Consider the following 20,875-nt stretch of genomic DNA (forward strand, 5'->3'; position numbering starts at 1 on the left):
TCCCATCAGGTTCGGTTAACTATTGACCGTTAACTATCCCTAAATGATGTTATATTTTAAAACTTGGTAAAAATAAAAAATAAAGTTGACAGACCATATTGACAGCAATCTGAAAGTTCAAGGGATTATTTGGAAATTTGAGGGTTCAAAACAGTAGCAATTCAAAAGTTCAGAAGGTTAATTTTGAAGTTTTGAAACTAGAGGGACAAAAATGACAGCAAAACTAAATTTAAGAGGGGCTAAGATATATTTTAGCGGAAAATTTTGATATAATGGAATAGATATCTCACGTACACAAGAAGCTACAAAAGAATATTGTATAAAAGAAGCACAAATGGAAGGGGAAGAAATCAACAAAATCTACAACAGAAACTTCAGTTATGCCAAAGATGTGGGTTCACTCAAACAATGGTCTTAAATATGCTGATTTCAGCTCAATTACAGAGCCCTCCACTCAATTTAAATTGCAACTATTCATCTCACTCCATATGGTCCACACCAAGCAGAGAGGGGCCAAGTTCCAAACGAGAGAACTATATTTGCCAAAACAACACTTCAATTGACGAGTAGATCGATCGCCCTCTGAGGAATTAACTAAAATGAAGCATCTTTTAATTAGATTGTACCTTGTCAAAATTCTCCCCATAGCTTTTGTCCATGCTAAGCAAGGGACTTTCCTTGAAACTTTTTTTTTTTTTGATAAGTAACGTAAGAATATTATTAATAATATAAAAAGTGCCAAACCGAGTACATTGGGGATGTACTATGGGGGCACAAATCAGGAAACAAAAGTACAACGATCACTTTCCTTGAAACTTTAGTGAACCAATTGCTCTTCCAAGGAAATTTCGTATCACTTGGACCTAGTAGAACTTGATTAAAGAACTAACCTCAAAATTTCCTGCTTTCAGGCCTCTGCTGCAAACAATCTGAGTCTACACTACTTGCAGTTGGCATAATAGAGTTTACATTATTAAAAGAAAAAGGAAAAAAAGAATCAAGATAGCTTTAAAATTGGAGAATTGAGAAGTGACCATGACATGCTCAAATGCTTTTAGATAGTGCCATTGAATGGTACCTGTAGTTTAATGGAAGCATAAACTGTGCATTTTGATTGGGATAATACAGATTTGTGAAAACTGATTATTTTGCATATTGTAGCAATTGGACTGTTGTAAACTAATAGGAGAATTAAGTTTCCTCTGAGCCTTTAAGTAATAATGATTTGGTTGTTTCTTTCAAAAGCATGGGAAAGATGAATAGCTTTTCCCCCTTTATCTTTTTGTGTCCTTGTATGGGTTTAATAGAATCACTATGATATTTTATAGTAAAACATTAAAAAAGAAGATATAAACTTTTTTCATTTTATGAAGTTTATTGTGTATTCCTTTGGTCATCTTTGCAACTTAGTGACTTCATGATGTGTTTTGACAGGGAAAGAAGAGCTGAATTGTTTGCTAAGTGGAGGGCTAAGGGTGGTGTCTTCTTGATTGGGTATACAGCTTTTCGGAACTTATCCCTTGGAAAGAATGTAAAGGATCGGCACATGGCTAGAGAAATTTGTTATGCCTTGCAGGTGACGATTATTACCAAAATGTCCCTTTTTCAAATGATCGACATTGTGCCTTTGGCTTGTTCAATCACTCTATCCTAAGTGCTAAATTAATGTTGTATGACATTTAAGCTTAATAGCATGAGACGTGGTTCAATTCATGATACTTTGCATTAATATCTGTGGCCATCATTTTGCATGTGGTTTTTAATTATTTTGTACTTTTTCTGTTGAGAGACAACAGTATTACTGCATTTTTTTAGTGCTTGGCCAATTACATACAGGCTCTATGTTTCTTGATCTACTTTCTTAATGCCTCTCTATTAATAGAAACCTGCATGTTATCTGAAATCTGATCTGTGGTATTCCTTGTATGTTTGACAACTAAAGATTAATCATATTTGCATGTCTTGTTTATTTTAGTTTAGTCACTTTGATAATTTTAGAAACAAATTATATTTCATCTCTATTGCATCTGTAAATTGATCAAGTCTATAAAAAATCTCCAAATGTCTTATAAAACATTGCATGTTTGCTTGAGCACTGTAATTTGAAAGATTGATTGTACTGCTCCTCAAGTACACACAGGTGTTTCCTTTTTTATCAATAAAATTTTCGTTACTTATCAAAAGTGTTTGCCTAGATTTACAAAAAAGAACTTTATCTCTATTTCCATTCTTTAGCAATTCAGTACAGCTGCTGCTTATGATCCAGTCAAATCTTGTTCCCACAGGTTCCTTTATTCATTGCATTCATCTGACAAAATTTACTTTTCCCTCGATAGGATGGACCTGATATACTTGTTTGTGATGAGGCCCATATGATTAAGAATACGAGGGCTGACACAACCCAGGCCTTGAAACAAGTAAAATGCCAGCGAAGAATTGCATTAACTGGATCACCTCTTCAGAACAATCTCATGGAATATTATTGTGTAAGCTTACACAAAAGCTTTTTTTTTTTTTTTAAAAAAATTAATATTTATATAATATTTGTATTTAGAGGTTGGGCCTAGTGAGATGGCAAGTGCCTTCCACCCAAAGCAGCATGTTGCAGGTTTGAATCCTAGAGTTGGCCTCTCCAAAATAAGTGGGGTTAAAGTTGCCTACTATTAACTTCTTTTAGAGCTTTCAAAAGTGGAAGCTTTGAGCACTGGGTACAACCTTATATATTGTGTTATATTTCACCATTTCAATGTTGTTGAATTTCATTTGTAACAGATGGTTGATTTTGTAAGAGAGGGTTTTCTTGGAAGCAGCCATGAGTTTAGGAACCGGCAAGACTTCTTCACCTCCATTACTTTGCTTGATGTCCTATTTTACTTATTACCATGTTTCTTAGTTAAGCTTTTCCTTATGTGCAGCTTCCAAAATCCTATTGAGAATGGTCAGCATACTAATTCAACTCTTGATGATGTGAAAATTATGAACCAAAGGTCTCATATCCTCTATGAACAGTTGAAAGGATTTGTCCAGAGAATGGACATGAATGTGGTGAAGAATGACTTGCCGCCCAAAACTGTCTTTGTGATTGCTGTAAAACTTTCTCCCTTGCAAAGGAAATTGTACAAGAGATTTCTTGATGTGCATGGATTCACTAAGGACAAGGTTTCCAATGAAAAGATTATAAAGAGAAGTTTTTTTGCTGGGTACCAGGCGTTGGCTCAGGTATGCATCTTGTTTGCGTGCTTTTCAAGATTTGAGAGTAGCAGTATTACAATTAAGACACATTTTATGCTTATGGTCACATTGCTATGATCCTAGGTAGAGGCTAGTTGACCCTGTGATCTTGCTTTGCCCAAACGAGTACCAAGTAAGCTAATGAGTATCTTATGGCCACACATGCTCACATGACAATGATAATGTTTATGCAAGTATTGATGGAAGAATAAAACAATACAGAAGCAAAATAATATAGTTAGTTGGCACAGCACACTGATTTAGGTGGGAATGGCTACTAATGTATGGATATAATTTAGAGAATTACATTGGTGAGAGTTGGGAGGGAAAGCTTTACCAAGGGACACTCCCCTCAAGGAGCATTCTGAAGAATTTAGGTGCAAAATGGCTGCTTCTGGTATTAATATAATTGGGAGAGTTACAATAGTGAGAGTGGAGGAAAAGCTTCATGGAGAGACTGTTCTATACTTGCATGTTAGCCCAACATTTTGCTGTCTAAGCACTTCCCACTAGAAAGCAATTTTGGGCCAAAAGCACTTGGCAACAGGAAACATTAGTTTGTGTGAGTGGACATAAAGCCCTTTTTGACTCAAATCTTTTTCTTTTTGGATCATTTTAAAATAGAAACAGATTTACCCCTTTTGACTTAAATCATAGTTGTCTCAAGTGACTGAACTTTACAAAGTTCTACCTGTAAATTCTATCTGTGGTCTTGAGTCCCCTTAACGTGGGCTTAAGACCTATCGTGTAGTGTGCCCATAAAGTCTATTAGTCTATGTAGTTATGGAAATGCCACTAAAGCTTCCACTATCAAGACTAAGTACGAGAATGTTACAAAAGCTTGGAACTGGGGGTAGAAGCAAGAAGTCATGGGCAAGTACATAAGCTATGAACAGATAAAATAAGATAGAATAGTGGATAAGAATACATTTGGTCCTATTAATCGATGAGGATCCATACATGAACCCAATTTACTTAGGATTAAGGCTTGGTGATTTGAGTTGTCACTAATCAAAAATCAGAAAAAAGAGTTGTCATTGATTTTACCACTGCTTTCATCTAAATTCTTCATTGACCCTCTTTATAAATTGTAAACGATTATCAATTTTCATTAAATAATTGATACACCTTTTTTAAAAATAAATAATGATATCTTCTATTGATAAAAGTTGATTTGGAATTTTTTTAAGGATATTTGCTATAGTATTTATGCTTTTTGCACATTGACACACTCGCATGTATCTAGATGTTGGACATCAAAGAATATGTTATTAATGCTGCTATCCATCTATTTTAATAGCAAACTTATTAGTGTTCAACTAATAACAAATGCATTTTAGATTTTTTTAGGTATTCTATCTAAGGGAGTGAATATTGTACCGGAAGCCGTTTCAATTTAGTAATTGTGAATGAAATATTTTGAATCGGATACTACCGGTATATCTTTTATAAATATACCACTATATATATATTTATAAAATACAAATGGTCCAACTCATCATAATTTCTAGCCTAATATAATGGCCCAATTGGGCTAGTTCACAACACATCTAATATAATGGCCCTGTCTTGAGCCATATAAGAAGTGGGCACAAAAAATAAAATAAATTAAATTAAAAGAAAACACATTGGAAGAAGAGAAAAGAAGACAACTCTTCAGTCTTCACACGTGAACATTTGTCATTTTTGAGTTAAAAAAAATAAACAAAAGAGAAGTTTAAACTTACGAGTTACAAGACCCATTTTGACTGAAAAAACATAAAGCAAGATCAAAGTTACAAGACTCTGCTTGGTGAGCGGAGGAAGCTAAGAACTACGTGAGCAGAGAAGATTGAATATTTTCCGGTGTGAAGTTGCTGGCATGAGGGCTGAAAGAGATGTGAAAATGACTCCAATAGTTGCCGGCATGAGGCTGAAAGAGAGATTGAGATTTGCTGGCATGAGGGCTGAAAGAGATGTGAAAATGACTCCAATAGTTGCCGGCATGAGGCTGAAAGAGAGATTGAGATTTGAGAGGGAGGTTTGAGAAGTTGAGACAGAATGGAGGCAAACCATTGTGGACACAAAAGATAAGCTGGTACTGGCCAAGAATGCTTTTTTCGCCCAGAGTGGCCGTTAAAGGCCAAAATGGCCGGAACAGACCAGAATGGACCGGTATTAGAACTTGTACATTTCAATGTTGTAGCTGTACCGGCTTTGTAGCCGGTACAACAAATACTGTCCATACCAGCTGGTATGGTACATTGTTGACTACCTTGATTCTATCTAGAGATCATTCAGGAGAATTCATGAATTATATATAACCAACCATTTTATTTTTATTTTTATAAGTAGTATAGACTTTCGGGATGCAAGAAACTTTTTTTTTTTGATAAGTAATAAGATATATTGATATAAAGGGGACACCCTAGTGCACAGGGAGTGTACAAGGGAAAAGAAATCAAATACAAAAATTGCAAGAGTCTAGGAAATCAATAAAAGAGGGGAAAGATTTATCTTGCAAAGCAAACAACCAATCCCTTAAAGTTCTAAAAAAGAGAAGCTTGAGGTCCGGAATAGATTTCTCAGTATCTTCAAAACATCTACTATTCCTCTCCCTCCAAAGACACCACAATAAGCAATGAGGAATGATGGACCAAATATAACCATTTCGATGACGACGAAAGCTGCCTTGCCAACACCATAACAGCCCCAGAACAGTGTGCGGCATAACCCAAGAAACTCCAAAAAGGCCCAAAACCATAGACCATAGATCCGAAGCAAAAGGACAATGAAGAAATAGATGGTCAACCGATTCACCATTTCTCTTACATATGTAGCACCAATCCAGAATCCACACCTTCCTTTTACGTAAATTATCAATTGTCAAGCATTTTCCTAAAGCAGCAGTCCAAACAAAGAAAGCTACTCTAGAGGGAATCTTCTGCTTCCAAATACTTTTCCAAGGAAACCCAAAGAAAGCGGTGCCAGCTAAAATTCTATAATAATCACTAACCAAGAAACCCTTAACTTTGCTAGGAATCCAGCACATTTTATCCTTACCTCGCCCCCTTATAGGCGAACCATAAATAGTTACCATGAAACATAGCCTCAAGAAACTGTATTTCGGAGAAACTGTATTTATTCAAAGGTGGAAGGTTGCATCTTTTTAAGGTGGAGATTGAACAATTAGGGAAAGTTTGATGCTTGATCTTATTATGAAGCATTGCAAGGGGCAAGTTGTCTGCTGTTTGCTGGAGTATATGTTGTAGTTGGGTCCCAAAAAAGGTGACATTCTTTGTTTGGGCAGCAACTTTTGCGAAAATTTTGGAGCACGAAAATTTTATTGGGAGAGGCATATTTTTGGTAGGCAGTTGTTCCTAGACTGAATCATTTGTTAGTGCAGTGCACATTAGCTCAGGAGAAGTGTTCATTTGTATTTTCATTATTTGGTGTGTTGGGTGATGCCAAAGGGAGTTGTCAAGGTATTATTTGATTGGAACAATTGGTTTGGTAAGCATGGTAGGTCCTTTGTTGGGAATGTGGTTCTCTTATGTTTAATGTAAGTATTATGGAGGGAGAGGAACAATTGCACATTCAATGGCATGGAGATCTCAGTTTTTGAGCTGAACACTGCTTCTAGGGACTTTGTTTGAATGTTCATACTTTTGGGTGTAATAATATGAATTCAATTTCTGACTTCATAAATTTTTGATTGCTTATCTTGTTCATTGGAAGTCTTTAGGAAAACTTCGTGTATGTATCCTGTTACATGATTTTTTTTTGGTCAATACAAATTTTTACTTATCTAGAAAAATGATACAATGTTTAGTCAATATCTTGTTCACATCTGCGAAACTATGATACTAGTAAATTTTTTTTAAAGCTTTTCTTACATTTGATACTATTAATGGTAGTTGAAACTGTGTAATCATTTGGCATGCTGCCAAATCGATTGACATTTGCCGAGTTAAAATGACTCTGCCCTTTTAGGAATAGGTCCTTGAGCATTTAAATCTTACTTTTTAAATTGATCTTGCTACTTTGTTTACGTAAATTGTTTAATTGAAATGATTTATTGTCTGTAGTAGATATGGAACCATCCTGGGATCTTACAATTGACCAAAGAAGACAAAGACTACGTAAGAAGGACTGAAGATGCTGTAGAGAATTTTCTTGTGGATGACAGTTCTAGTGATGAAAACATAGATTATAATATGGATATTGGAGGTATTTTTTCCTCTCCTTTTGATTCCTATACTTCACAAGATTCGTCCATGGGTACCTCTGTATTGGATATGCTAGATATTGGCCTACTATCTCATGTCCTTCCTGTAAATGTAGTAAATTGTTATCTGTTATTCCTGAACTTGTATTTTGGTTGATCCTGATAACCCTGTTGCAGTATATGGAGATTAGGTGGTACATGCTATATCTGTAAATCCTACAACTTGCTTTTCATGTTTTATTTTGTCTCAACTAAAGGAAAATGTATTCAACTGCTTGATGACACTCCTCTTGTTGAAATGTAGACATATTGGTAAAAAATGCATTTAATTGCTTGGTAGCCATCCCACCATTCTCCTTTTGAACTCATTGAATGTACTTCAGAGATTGTTTTACTTTTTTCTTGGATATGATGGTTTTTAGCGAGAATTGTGATGTGAAAATTTTTCCACAGGCTTTAGGACCATATAACGAAGGAAAAATAGATTTTCTTGGCATTGTTGTAATTTTTCTGGCCTTGTGTAGGTGGTTCTTTTCCTTTACGTAATAATAGGGTTGTTGCTTGGACTCATACTTGATGAAAATAAATATCTCCTTTGTCCCAATTTAAGTGAAACATTTGAAATGGCATGACTCTCAAAATGCCTTTTGTTTTATATTAGAGGTGGCATGACTCTTAATAAGAATCTTGTTTATTTTTTTGAAAAAAGACAAGGGGTATGAAATATAACTTCTACTTTTGGAGAAAACTCGGTCATTTGGAAAAGTAATTGTTTCATGTTTGAGTACAGATGCTGAGTATAGAGTCATGGCTCATACATTGTGTGAGCTTATGTGATAATATTCAAGAGCAGATAAATTTTATTGTGCAGGTGCCTATGATTATGTTTTTGTGATAATCCAGCATCAATTGATTTTGCGTCCAACCTAGTGTTCCATGAGTGAACTAAACATATAGAGGTGGATTGTCTTCTTGTCCAAATAAGGATGGATAGTGGTGTGATTGCTACTCCCATATGTATCTACAAGCATTGTGCAAGGCTTGATTAGATTTGTAATGTAACATGTTTGAACTATACGGTTCTAGCGTGGTTTTAATGAATGGGAGATGGTGAAACCTTAAACTTCTAATTGTTAAAAACATGGGGGGGGGGGGGTCCGTAGTTTCTTCCTTGAGTCCAAATATTTTCAGTTAGTTTTAGAGGAAGGGGGTCGTTATTTTAAGCTACAGATTTTTGAGAGAGGCAAATTCTTTATGAGATCAGTTTTCTTGGGCAAGAACGCAGCACATTGGTTGATGTTAAACATAGAACACATTGTTGTTGGGGTGAGCCCCAAACAGTTCTTTACTCTTAGAGAAGGAGACACAGCTTTTACTCTCCAATGGAGTTCCAACTCCTTTGGCCAGTTCTTGCTGTTGACTGAGCTCAAAACAGGTGGGTCTAGGAGGTCGGTTATCATACCGGAAGGTAAAGAGAGATATGGCTGGAGGGCTTTTGGCCTTGAACTTAGAAAAGTGTTGAATCCTTCTCATTATGCAGTGGGAGAAAGTGGTCCCAAATTCTTTCCTCAGGTGTGGAGGTTCAACCTGGAGGCTCATTCTAGAACTTTTGCTGAAGTTGTACAAGGCTTTCATGGAAGAGTAGAGGATAGAGAGAAGCCTATGCAACCAGGAGTCTCGGTCAAGGGGAAGATACCACATAAAGGAGTGAAGAAGATGGGGGAGATTCTGAGAATCACAGGTGCAAAGGTAGGGGATTTTCCGGTGAAGTTATCTGATAAGATGGAAGGGGTGGGAGGGGTTAGGAGGGAGAGCTGCATTCTTGAGGAGGTAGAAGGAGGTGAGCAAACTTTGGCAGACCCTAGGATCAGTGTACCTAGCAGTAGTTTGAATTCAAAAGTTTATGACAGAAGGAAGAAGAGTGCTGGCTGGTCAAGGAGAAGTCTTGTCGTGGAAGTTGATGTGATAGGTAGGAGGCGGGTTTTCTGGGAGAGAAAGAGAGGGGGTGGTACGAAGAGCAGACTTGTTTCTCGGGCAGTTGGAAGGGAGAGTGTCACGGATGTTTCTAACTCTCTTAAATGGGTTCCCAAGGGCTTCAAACGGGTTGCTGTTAAGCCATATTTGGGCCTTGGAACAAGCCCAAAGCTGGCTGACCCAGGTGTGGGTTTCATTAAACTAGTGTTTTCTGGCCCAAGCACTTTTGAAGTGGGTGAGGGCTCGTTGGCTGGTGGTGGAGGCTCAGCCCAGGCCCTGTTGATGGATGTTTCTAAGATTGGAGTTCCGGCCTGGCGCGATAAGTTCTTGGTGGATGGTTCCCCTCTCGCCGGTAGCTCTGGCGAGCTCGTCGTCGGCTGCAGCTCTAGCGAGCCACCGTTGCCACCGGAGGCCGTCGGTTCCTCTCTCGCCGGTAGCTCCGACGAGCTCTCGTTGGATCTGGGTAAGGCCGGTGACGCCGGAACCAGCTCCGACGAGCCGCCGTTCTCACCGGGAAGGTCCGACGTGCTCTCCTCCGTTGGATCTAACTCCGGTGAGCTCACGGTGTCTCCGGGTAAGGCAGAAATGGCGATTTCGAGGCCTTTGGTTGAGTGTTTCCTTTCTGGTTTGTTTCTGAGTTTTTTGAGGGCTGGGCTTGTGGTTTCGGGGGATCAAGAAAGGGATGATGGTGGCTTGGTCAGCCTCACGCCGGTTGCTGCCCTTGAACCTGAGCAACCCAGGTTAGTGGAGTTACCCACAAAGACTTTGTGTGCTGTCCCTGGGGCGAGTGTTTTAGTGGACGAAGGATGGAATCTTTCAGATAAGGGTTTGGGTGGAGAGGATAGCTCACCTGTCCCTCTGATGTCAATTACTCCCTCTGGGATACACTTGTCAGCTGAACTGAATTGTGGTAATGAGGCAGTGGGGTGTGAAAATATATTAGATACGTCAAGATGGGTGAAGAATAGACTCCCTGGTTTCAGTAAACTGGTGGGGTTGCCTTTGAACCGTCATGAGAAGCTTTGCATCGCATTGTTACAAAAGATTGAGAAGGAGACGGAGACTGCTAAAGCGGTGAATAGGAATGTTACTCTCTCTAGAAAAGTTGTTATCTTTAAGGATAAAGGGAAGAGAGAGCTGAGGATCCTGCAATCTTCGGTTAATTATGACAGCAGGTAGTGTGTTGGCTGTTGAGCTAATATTCAGTTGGGTTTTCTGTTGTTTATGAATTTAAAAATTCTCTCTTGGAATGTCAGGGGTCTGAATGACCGTCGGAAACGTTCTATTGTTAAAAATTTACTGCGGGATTGGAAGTGTGATGTAATTTGCTTTCAAGAAACTAAACTTACTGGTATGGACAGACAGATGGTGGGGAATTTGTGGAGCTGCCCCTTTGTGGATTGGGTGGCTTTGGACGCTGTCCAGACAGCCGGTGGGATTCTGCTGATGTGGGATAGGAGGGTTTTAGAAAGGTCGAAAGTTTTGGTGGGTTCTTTCTCTGTGTCTGTTCGGTGGCAAGGGGTGGGAGACGGTTTCAGTTGGGCTTGTTCGGGGGTTTATGGCCCTATTGATAACAATGCGAGGGGATTGATGTGGGATGAGTTGGTTGGTGTTCAGCAATATTGGAATGTCCCTTGGTGTTGTATTGGGGATTTCAATATTGTCCGCTTCCCTAGTGAACGTTTGGGTAATTCACGTCTCACTTCGGCAATGGAACTTTTTTCGGAGTTCGTCGAGGACCTTAATTTGATTGATTTGCCTTTGGAGGGTGGGAGTTATACCTGGTCTAGAGGGTCAGTTCGGCCTTCGATGTCTAGGATAGACAGAGTTTTGGTGTCTCAGGAGTGGGAGGAGCATTATCCGGATGTGATCCAACGGATTTTACCTCGCCTTGTTTCTGACCATTTCCCTATTCTTGTGGAGGTGGGGAGAATAGCGAGGGGGAAAAGTCCGTTTAGGTTTGAGAATATGTGGCTCAAGACGGAAGGCTTTATTGATAGAGTTGAGTCTTGGTGGAATCGTCTTTCTTTCTCTGGCACTCCTAGTTTTGTGTTTGCCAAAAAATTGAAGGCCTTGAAAGAGGACATCGTTCGGTGGAATCGTTTGGAGTTAGGTCATGTTGGTCACAAAAAGTCTCAATTATTAGAGACTTTGAATTCTTTAGATGCCAAGGAAGGGGAGTTTGGTCTCTCTGATGCAGGGTCTTGTGAGAGAGCGGTGGCGAGATCTGAAGTCGAGAATCTTCTCTCCTTGGAAGAAATCTCTTGGAGACAGAAATCCAGGATGTTATGGATTAAGGAAGGAGATAACAACACTAAATTCTTCCATAAGATGGCTAATTCCCGGAGAAGGTTTAATCACCCGAGTTTCTTGGAGGTGGATGGGGTGATCTATGAGGAGGAATCTGAGATGGCTGCTCAGGTTGTGCATTTTTATAAAAATTTGTACCAGGAGTCAGAAGAGTGGAGGCCCTTTGTGGAAGGTCTGGAGTTTGATCAGATAGATGGGTCGGAGAGGGGTTGGCTTGAAAGGAGGTTCGAGAAGGAGGAGATTCTTCTAGCTCTTAATGAGTTGGGGGGAGATAGAGCTCCAGGTCCAGATGGTTTCTCTATGGCTTTTTTCCACCATTGCTGGAGAGTGGTGGAAAGAGATGTTCTAGCAGTTTTTGAGGAGTTCTATCATCATAGTAAGTTTGAGAAATCTCTGAATGCGACCTTTATAGCTCTTATTCCTAAGAAAAATGATGCTTCTAATATTCGAGACTTCAGGCCTATCAGCTTGGTGGGGAGCTTGTACAAGATTTTGTCGAAGGTTTTGGCAAATAGGTTGAAACAGGTATTAGATCAACTGATTTCTGAGTCTCAAAATAGTTTTGTGGGAGGTAGACAGATTCTTGACTCAGTTCTTATTGCTAATGAGTGTGTTGATAGTCGTGTTAAGAGCAAGATTCCGGGGGTTATTTGTAAGCTTGACATTGAGAAAGCTTACGATCATGTGAATTGGGAGGCTCTTCTAGATCTTTTGAAGAGAATGGGCTTTGGGGAAAAATGGTGTAGATGGATTCGCACTTGTATCTCTACTGTCCAGTTTTCTATTTTGATTAATGGGACGCCAGCTGATTTTTTTGGGAGCACGAGGGGTCTAAGACAAGGGGACCCGCTATCTCCAATGCTGTTTTTGGTTATGATGGAGGTTTTGAGTAGGATGTTGAAAAGAGTAGAAGGTGCTGGCTTGATCAAAGGTTTCCAAGCTGTTGGTAGTCGGGGTGTAGGGGAATGTGTCTCGCATCTTCTGTTTGCGGACGATACTATTCTATTCTGTGATGCGGATGTGGAGCAGATCCTTCATGTGCGGATGCTTCTCCTTTGTTTCCAGGCTGTGACTGGTTTGAAGGTTAATGTCTCGAAGAGCGAGTTGGTTCCTATAGGGGAGATTACTAATGTTCATGCCTTGGCAGAGATTCTGGGTTGTCGGATTGGGTCTTTGCCTATGACCTATCTTGGTATGCCGCTGGGGGCTTCCCATAAGTCCCCTTCTATATGGAATCCTATCTTGGAGAAATTTCAGAGGAAATTGGCTGGGTGGAAGAAGTTGTATTTATCTAAAGGTGGTAGGTTGACGCTGCTTAAGAGTACGCTTTCTAGCCTTCCTACTTACTTTTTATCCCTTTTTACCATTCCCTCGCATGTGGCTAATAAGATTGAGAAGATTCAGAGGGACTTTTTGTGGGGGGATTCGAAGATTCATTTGGTGGGGTGGGATAAGGTGTGTGCTCCTAAGGTTAATGGTGGTTTGGGTATAAGGAAGTTAACTACGTTTAATAAAGCGTTACTAGGAAAATGGCTATGGCGGTTTGGGGTTGAGGAGACTCGTCTTTGGCGGAGGGTTATAGCTTTGAAGTTTGGGGAAGAGTGGGGGGGTTGGTCGTCCAAATTAGGCAGGGGTGTTCATGGGTGTGGTTTATGGAGAAGTATCCGGAAAGGTTGGGAGGTGTTTTCCAAACACATCCGATTCGAGGTAGGGGTGGGGGATAGGGTGAAGTTTTGGACGGATCATTGGTGTGGGGACTTACCTCTCCATCTATCCTTCCCGGTAGTGTATGGGATTGCTGTTAATAAGGAGGCTTCTGTAGCCTCGTCTCTTGAGCGTCTGGGAATCGAGGCCCGGAGAAGTTGGAAGGTTCTCCTTCTTAGAAATCCGAATGATTGGGAGTCGGGTGTTGTGGATGATTTCCTTCATTCCCTGGATTCTAATTTACCTCTTTCTGAGCAAAGAGACCGTATGATTTGGAATCTGTCAAAGAAGGGGGTTTTTGATGTTCGATCGTTCTATGATAAGCTTCGATGTCCCTTGCCTATTATCTTTCCTTGGAAAGGTGTTTGGAAGGTTAAGGCTCCTATGCACGTCTCCTTCTTTGTCTGGTCTGCAGCTTGGGAAAAGATTCTTACAGGGGACATTCTGCGGTGTAGAGGCTTCGATTTTGTTGATTGGTGTATTTTGTGCCGTAGTAATGGGGAGACGGCGAATCACTTGCTTCTTCATTGTGGAAAAGCTTTTCAGTTGTGGAGCCTGGTGTTTAGATCTTTTGGGATTTCTTGGGTCTTGCCAAAATCGATTGCAGATACGCTTTTCGGCTGGTGGAACTGGCTCGGAAAGCACTCTTCTAGAGTTTGGAATCTAGCTCCGTTGTGCCTAATGTGGTGCATTTGGAGGGAGCGAAACTGGCGTACTTTTGAGGACAGGGACAAGACTGATGACCAACTGCTCGCTTACTTTAGTGGCTCGCTTTTTGATTGGTTTAGGGCTTGGGGACTCACCTCTAGTGATTCTATCCCTATGTTTCTTAGTTCTCTTCTTTGTAATTAGTTCTTTGTTGGCTTCGCTTGTTTTCTTGTTTTCTTCTTTTTTTTGTTTCCTCCTCTGTATTCTCTGTTTGTCCTTTTGTTTTCCTGAGGTTTTAATATAATTTTCTTACTTTTAAAAAAAAAAAAAAAATGAATGGGAGATGGTGTTGGTGGGGGCCTTTACTCATACATTGGAGTCTTTGAGTCCTCCTATTGAAGGTGGAGATAAGATGAGGCGGGTTTGGGGTTGAAGGGGGATTTTGATATAAAATCCTTTTATGGTGCATTGAGGGGATCTAGCTCTATTACTTTTCCTTGGAAGAGTATTTGGGGTGTGAAGGCTCCATGTCGTGTGTCGTTTTTTGTTTGGACAGCTGCATGGGGGAAGGTTCTCACAATAGACCATTTGAGGAAAAAGGGCTGCATTATTATGGATTGGTATTGCCTTTGTAAATGTAATGGGGGGAGTGGATCATCTGCTCCTACATTGTGGTGAGGTATTTCGGTTATGGAGCTTTGCCCTTAGATCTTTTGGTGTTTCTTGGGTTCTACCTAAAAGGGTTATTGACTTGCTGGCCAGTTGGAGGAATTAGTTGGGGAAGCATTCTTCAAATGTTTGGAATTTGGTACCACATTTTATGATGTGGATTATTTGGAGGGAGAGAAATAAATGCATATTTGAAGATTTGGTGCTTTTTGGGGATAAGCTCTTAACGTTGTTTGCAACACTTTCTTTGATTGGTCTCATGCGTGTGGATTTACTTCTATGAAATCCATTCCACTATTTTTAGATTCACTTTCTTCTTGTACATAAGTTGTTTTGTTTTCCTTTGTTGCTTGTACATATTTCCTTCATTTACTTCATCTCTTTGATGGAGTAGTTTCTTTTTAATACAAAATTTTCTTACCTAAAAAAAAAAAAATAAAAAAATAAAAATAACTGCTCGAAATATATACCCCTGCTTGAAGGGGAGTTTTACAAGTAATATTGTATTAATTGTAAGGGTAATTTGGTCATAGTGTCAATATTCTCAAAACTCTAAATAATTTTTACATTAGGGCTAATGATATTTATGAACCAAAAGAGTAAATTTTCAGTCAATGGGTTTATATTGCTGATTCTATATTTGGCTATTCTTGGTGGCACTGATTGAGTTTGTGCTACTGCTTTATGTGGAAAATGTAATGCTTCATGTTGGTAATGGCTATCATGCTTCACTCATATGTAGAACTGTTTGCTTACACCATGGTCAAATTTCGTTGGTAATGACTGGTAAGTGGCTGTTCTTAGTAAGGATTGGCCAATAGACACTGGCATGTCAAAGATAAAAATGCTTCTGCTGCAATTTATACATGTTCACATTGACAATTTGGAAACTTGTTCTGTAATGTGTGGTTTAGTTGTGTTTGGAATGCATGGACACATTTTCCTTTTTGATTTCTTTCAATTTCTTAGATTGAAATTGATCATATAAGTGATGCGGGAAGCACAAGGAAAATTCTATTTTATTTTATTCTTATTTGATCTTGGATTTAATTATAATTTTATTGGCCAACCGTCTTTTTATTTTCGGTTCTAGTATTTATTTAGGTTGTTTGTATTTTATCTTATAAGAGTCAAGGTAATTTTTGTAATTCAATCAAAATTAGGGTTTCCCATGTCAGTTAGATTTAGGGTTTAGTACTCCAATGTAAGCACTATAATGTACTCCTATTAAGGGGTATCATATTGATGAATAAAATTTCAGTCGAAATTTTCTCAGTGATCTACTGCTGACTCCAGCCGACCCTAGCTGTTGATTCCTAGAGGTTTTATTTTGCTTGGTGCTGATTCTAAGCAAGCTTAGCTGCTGACTCCTAGTTTATTTATCTTTATTTTTTATTTTTAAATTTTCTTGTTGCATTATTTTGGCTTGTTCTGCTTCAATAAGGAGGTAGCTTGCTAATGATAATTTTCATTTTAAACAGATAAGCCAAAGAGTGCTAATGATTATCTGCAGGGAAAAAATGGTGCTGGCTTTCTTCCAAAGGTAAGATTTCTAATGAATTTTCTGTTCCACATATTCAAGGGTGTATTCAGAAATCACTTTAAGTGCAGGAAGTCGCTGGTTTTTTTTTTTTTTTTTTTGGGATAATTTTAAAAGTTTAATTTGAAGAAATTTCTTTGTTTGAAAGTAAAATGAGAATACTGCAAGTTTGTGTGAAAAATGTGTAGATGTTGAAAATATCTCTAGAAATATTCATTTTATCTGGAAACCTATTGATTGAAGTTGCTATAATTGGAAGTTTGAAACCCATTTATTGAAAATAAATCTTTCCCTTCTTTTATTGTTTTCCTAGACTCTTGCAATTTTTGTATTTGATTTCCTTTCCCTTGTTCACTGTCGGTGCACTTGGGTGTTCCTTTTTTTCAATATATCTTATTACTTATCAAAAAAAAAATTTATTGAAATTGAATACATAGAAGAAGGAAAAAAAATCCTCTATATTAGATCAAAAGGAAAATAAAAGAGGATAACATTAACATATAACTACAAAATATATCTAAAAACGAAACGATGGTATTTCTAGCAAGTGTTATAAAAAATGCAAATCTTGGGTTGACTTATTGGCCTTCATTTACACTTGATCATCACTTCAAAAGTTCCCATTTATAGATGACTCCTTTTGCTTTAGTATTTGTTATTAGGCAGAGTTACACTACTTTTGTGCCTCCTTTATTTGTCTAATCTTCTTCAACATTATATGGTGCGGAAATTTGTAATCTGGCCACCAAAGTGTGTTACTGTACATATCATTTATGATGTTATGATTTTCTTTTCCTTTCTTTAAGTTTTTGATCGATTTTTTTTTTCCTTTTTAGGATTGGTGGAATGATCTTCTTCATGGCAATAATTTTAAAGAGCTTGATTACAGTGGCAAGATGGTTTTACTGCTTGATATCCTAACCATGTCTTCTGGTGTGGGGGATAAAGTGTTGGTTTTTAGCCAGAGCATACCAACCCTAGATCTCATAGAACTTTATCTTTCAAGATTACCTCGAAGTGGCAAAAGAGGAAAGTTTTGGAAGAAAGGAAAGGACTGGTATAGGTGAGTACAAATCTCCCTAAATAGTTTTAAATTGACAGACAATGGTACCTATAAAAAAAAATGACAGACAATGTTTTCTCTAATCAGCCTCTTGAATTTGTGAATTCAATGTACTCATGGAAGGGTTATAATACGAGAAAACATAGGGAGATAACAACCACAACTTTAGGCCTTTTTATATTTTTTCATCTAAAATATTTATAAAAATAACTAAAGAATAGTAAGTAGTTGATTTTAATAGACTATGATAATGCGTTGCTTGTCAATTTCTGGTCTCAACCATTTGTGAGTTTTTTTTCTTTTCTTTGACAACTATATAATAGTCTTCATAGATCAAGTGCAAAGTGTATAAGAAATGATAACAAGAAATATATAAATTAAAGACTTCTTTTTAACAAAAAATTAACCTTATTTTGTGGCTCATGCATACAATGCTAATCACCCTTAAACTATAAATGACAATATAAGGGACAAAATTTAACTATAAAATTGGCTACTACCTTACTCAATATCTTTTTATTAGAGGTGAATTTTGACAAATCCACATTTGAATTACATCTTCTTCTTATATCTTTTACGCTCGTAAAATTTCTAGAAAATTAAATATCAATAGCTATGTCATCAATAAATTATTTAAATTACAAGTTTTTATAGTTTAAAATTATGTATAAAATATAAACTTATAGATCATATAGTAATTAATATCCAATTAACACAAAATTTGACATGTGTATTAAGAGTGTAAAAACTATGCAATTTGACAGTTAGATTTTCAAAATATATAGTAATTTTTATTTTATTGAGTAAATTTGTAGTCTTAGGCTACAATCAATTTTGTAGCTAAACTTTGTCCTAAATAATTTTACTTCACTGTTTTTTTTTAAAAAAAAAAAAAAACCTGAAACTACCCCATCTATTTACGTCAGTTTATTTGACTGATTTCATGTGGTAAAATATCATACATTATACTATTGAATGTGTAAATGATTTGAGACCCAATTAAATATTATAGATGCTGCTCAATCATAGTATATCCCATACTTATATAAAAAAATCATAGTATATCCCATACACTTTAAGCAAATGCCTAAATTATTGCTTTTTTAAGTCAATTACACTTCCTCCATTTTTTTTTTGTGTCTTTTTCTCCCCTCTTCTTGATACATTCTTGGAGTCGCTCATTAGCTGCTCATTCTGATTCTGACTTATTACTTTATGTGGTAATGATGAAAGTACTGATGGACGTTAAATTCTCTAAGTGAATTAATTTCTGAGTTCAATTTTCTTTGATATGCTGTACAGGCTAGATGGAAGAACCGAGAGCTCTGAGAGGCAAAAGCTGGTTGAGAGATTTAATGAGCCCACAAATAAGAGGGTGAAGTGTACTCTGATTTCAACAAGAGCCGGATCTTTGGGGATTAATCTTCATGCTGCTAATCGTGTAGTTATTGTTGATGGTTCTTGGAATCCAACATATGATCTTCAGGCTATATACCGGGCTTGGAGGTGGGTTTTGACTCATATTTTTATTGTAAAATATAACAAACTAAATAGCTGATTGGGATAAATGGTGCTGAAAATTAAAAAAAAAAAAAAAGGAAGATGAGCTAAAAAATTTGGGAATATCAGTAGTGGCCGCTAACCTCAGGATATGGGATATAGATTTCTACTTATGGACCTCCAAATTGTTTAAATGCATTCTAAGGTTGGATTGGGAGTTGGGACACACTAATACCAGGTTTAGTTGTAAAAACATTAGGATTATAGGTTTTGGACTTGATTAATCAATCTCTGATGTTAGCACATTTATGTTAGGGTGATATAGTAAGATTACAAGAATACCCTTACTTTAATATAAAATAACAAGAGTATCTCTAACAGTGCTTTTGTCGTAAAATCCTATAAGAAATTACCCCAACTGAAACACCATAAAATTCTAAAAGCATTACACTGTAATGCTGGATACTGTGCCATTAAACACTAACACAACTGCTTGAGCTTTCACATTTAGAGCCACAACTTTCAAAGTCTCATAATGAAAGGCTCTTGCAAATATTTTACCAGGCGTGTTCCTTAAGGGAGCCCTTGGGTACCCTAAATTCCTACAATTAATCCATTTCGAGTCAAATCAAAGTTCTTGTTGGACAAGGACTACAAGTTTTGCATTTTTTTTTTTTTATCTCCACAAGGAATCTGTGCGAGAATGGAATTCTTACTTGAGCCCAACAATTTGTTTGTTTATGATAAAGTCTTTCCCATATATTCAGGTATGGCCAAACAAAGCCGGTGTTTGCTTACCGATTGATGGCTCACGGAACCATGGAAGAAAAAATTTATAAGCGTCAGGTAGTGGCATAATGCAATGTACTTATATGATTTCTGTTTCTCGATGGATCTTTAATGAAATGAATGGTTTTAATAGGTGACAAAGGAAAGTCTGGCTGCAAGGGTGGTAGATAGACAACAGGTAGGTAGGACTATCTCTAAAGAAGAGATGTTGCATCTCTTTGAATTTGGTGATGATGAGAACCTGGACACTTTGGCTGATCTGGGCCTAGAGAACGGACATACAAGTAACAACAATATGACGGGCCAAGTTGGGAATTCTCAGACAATGCCTCCTCAAGGAAGCTGCTCTTCAGACAAGATAATGGAAAGTTTACTTGGAAAGCATTATCCAAGGTAGACTCCTTTTATTTCTCTTGCATCTACTTATATAAGTCTACTCAGAGACTTGTCCTTCCTCTCTACTTTCAATTTCTCTAGTTTCTGATGTGTTGCCTCAAGCAATAGAAATTATAGAATGTTGGAAAAAACTCGTGATTCATTCACATATGCAATTTGGTAGATGTGCAGGATAGGCAAAATTGTAATGATATGAGTCATAGTAATTCAATAGGTCATGGTTGCATAATTTTCTGCATTATTGCTGCTCTCTGAAATTGATGTCCTTGATCTTTGGTTTTGCTTTTCTTTATTTCTGTGTCAATCTTTACTTTCTTTCCAGACCAAACATGTTTTGGTGTAAGTAAATGAGTACGCTGTACATAGTACATACTATGTGTGGGGGAGAGAGAGAGAGAGCATAACAAAAGATGATGCAAGTGAAGAAAGATCTCTCTGTAGTTTAGTATCTTCTGAACCAAAATTACCCTCTCTATTCCTGTCCTGCCAGTGGATAATTTTAAATAATGTGAGTATACCAAAATTTTTTACAGGCTTAGGCTTGAACTCAACCTGGAAGGTTCTTTCTCTGTTCTCTCTGGTCAGTTCCTAATTTGGTTCAATTGTCTCAATGGTTGGGCCGGTCAGTGTGGTAGTTATGTAGTGTGGCCGTGTATAATGACAATGGTAATTCCTCAACACATCTATAGTACCAACTACTCTGGCTTTGCTCGGTAGTATTCTTTGATAGGGCTAGATGTATTTCCTAACTGCCATGATCTTTTTTCTTTCCTGTTCCTGTTTTGGTTGCAATGCCATTATCTATATTAAAGGCTGTCCTATGCTACTGTTTATTTGTTCAAGT

General features: G+C 37.7%; 1 protein-coding gene across 1 annotated transcript in view; it reads left to right on the plus strand.

Moving 5' to 3' along the window:
• Positions 1-20,875, plus strand: part of LOC126717528 (protein CHROMATIN REMODELING 20) — a 52,353-nt gene that overhangs the window by 24,111 nt on the left and 7,367 nt on the right. Inside the window, exons 16-25 of the mRNA XM_050419296.1 lie at positions 1,435-1,576; positions 2,337-2,486; positions 2,773-2,828; positions 2,916-3,219; positions 7,302-7,440; positions 16,225-16,286; positions 17,120-17,346; positions 18,649-18,852; positions 19,614-19,692; positions 19,769-20,028. Of these exons, the coding sequence (XP_050275253.1) occupies positions 1,435-1,576; positions 2,337-2,486; positions 2,773-2,828; positions 2,916-3,219; positions 7,302-7,440; positions 16,225-16,286; positions 17,120-17,346; positions 18,649-18,852; positions 19,614-19,692; positions 19,769-20,028 (1,623 nt within the window). The remainder of the gene's footprint in view (positions 1-1,434; positions 1,577-2,336; positions 2,487-2,772; positions 2,829-2,915; positions 3,220-7,301; positions 7,441-16,224; positions 16,287-17,119; positions 17,347-18,648; positions 18,853-19,613; positions 19,693-19,768; positions 20,029-20,875) is intronic.

This window comes from Quercus robur, chromosome 3 (genome assembly GCF_932294415.1).
Source record: "Quercus robur chromosome 3, dhQueRobu3.1, whole genome shotgun sequence".
In the NCBI taxonomy this organism is placed as follows: Eukaryota; Viridiplantae; Streptophyta; class Magnoliopsida; order Fagales; family Fagaceae; genus Quercus; species Quercus robur.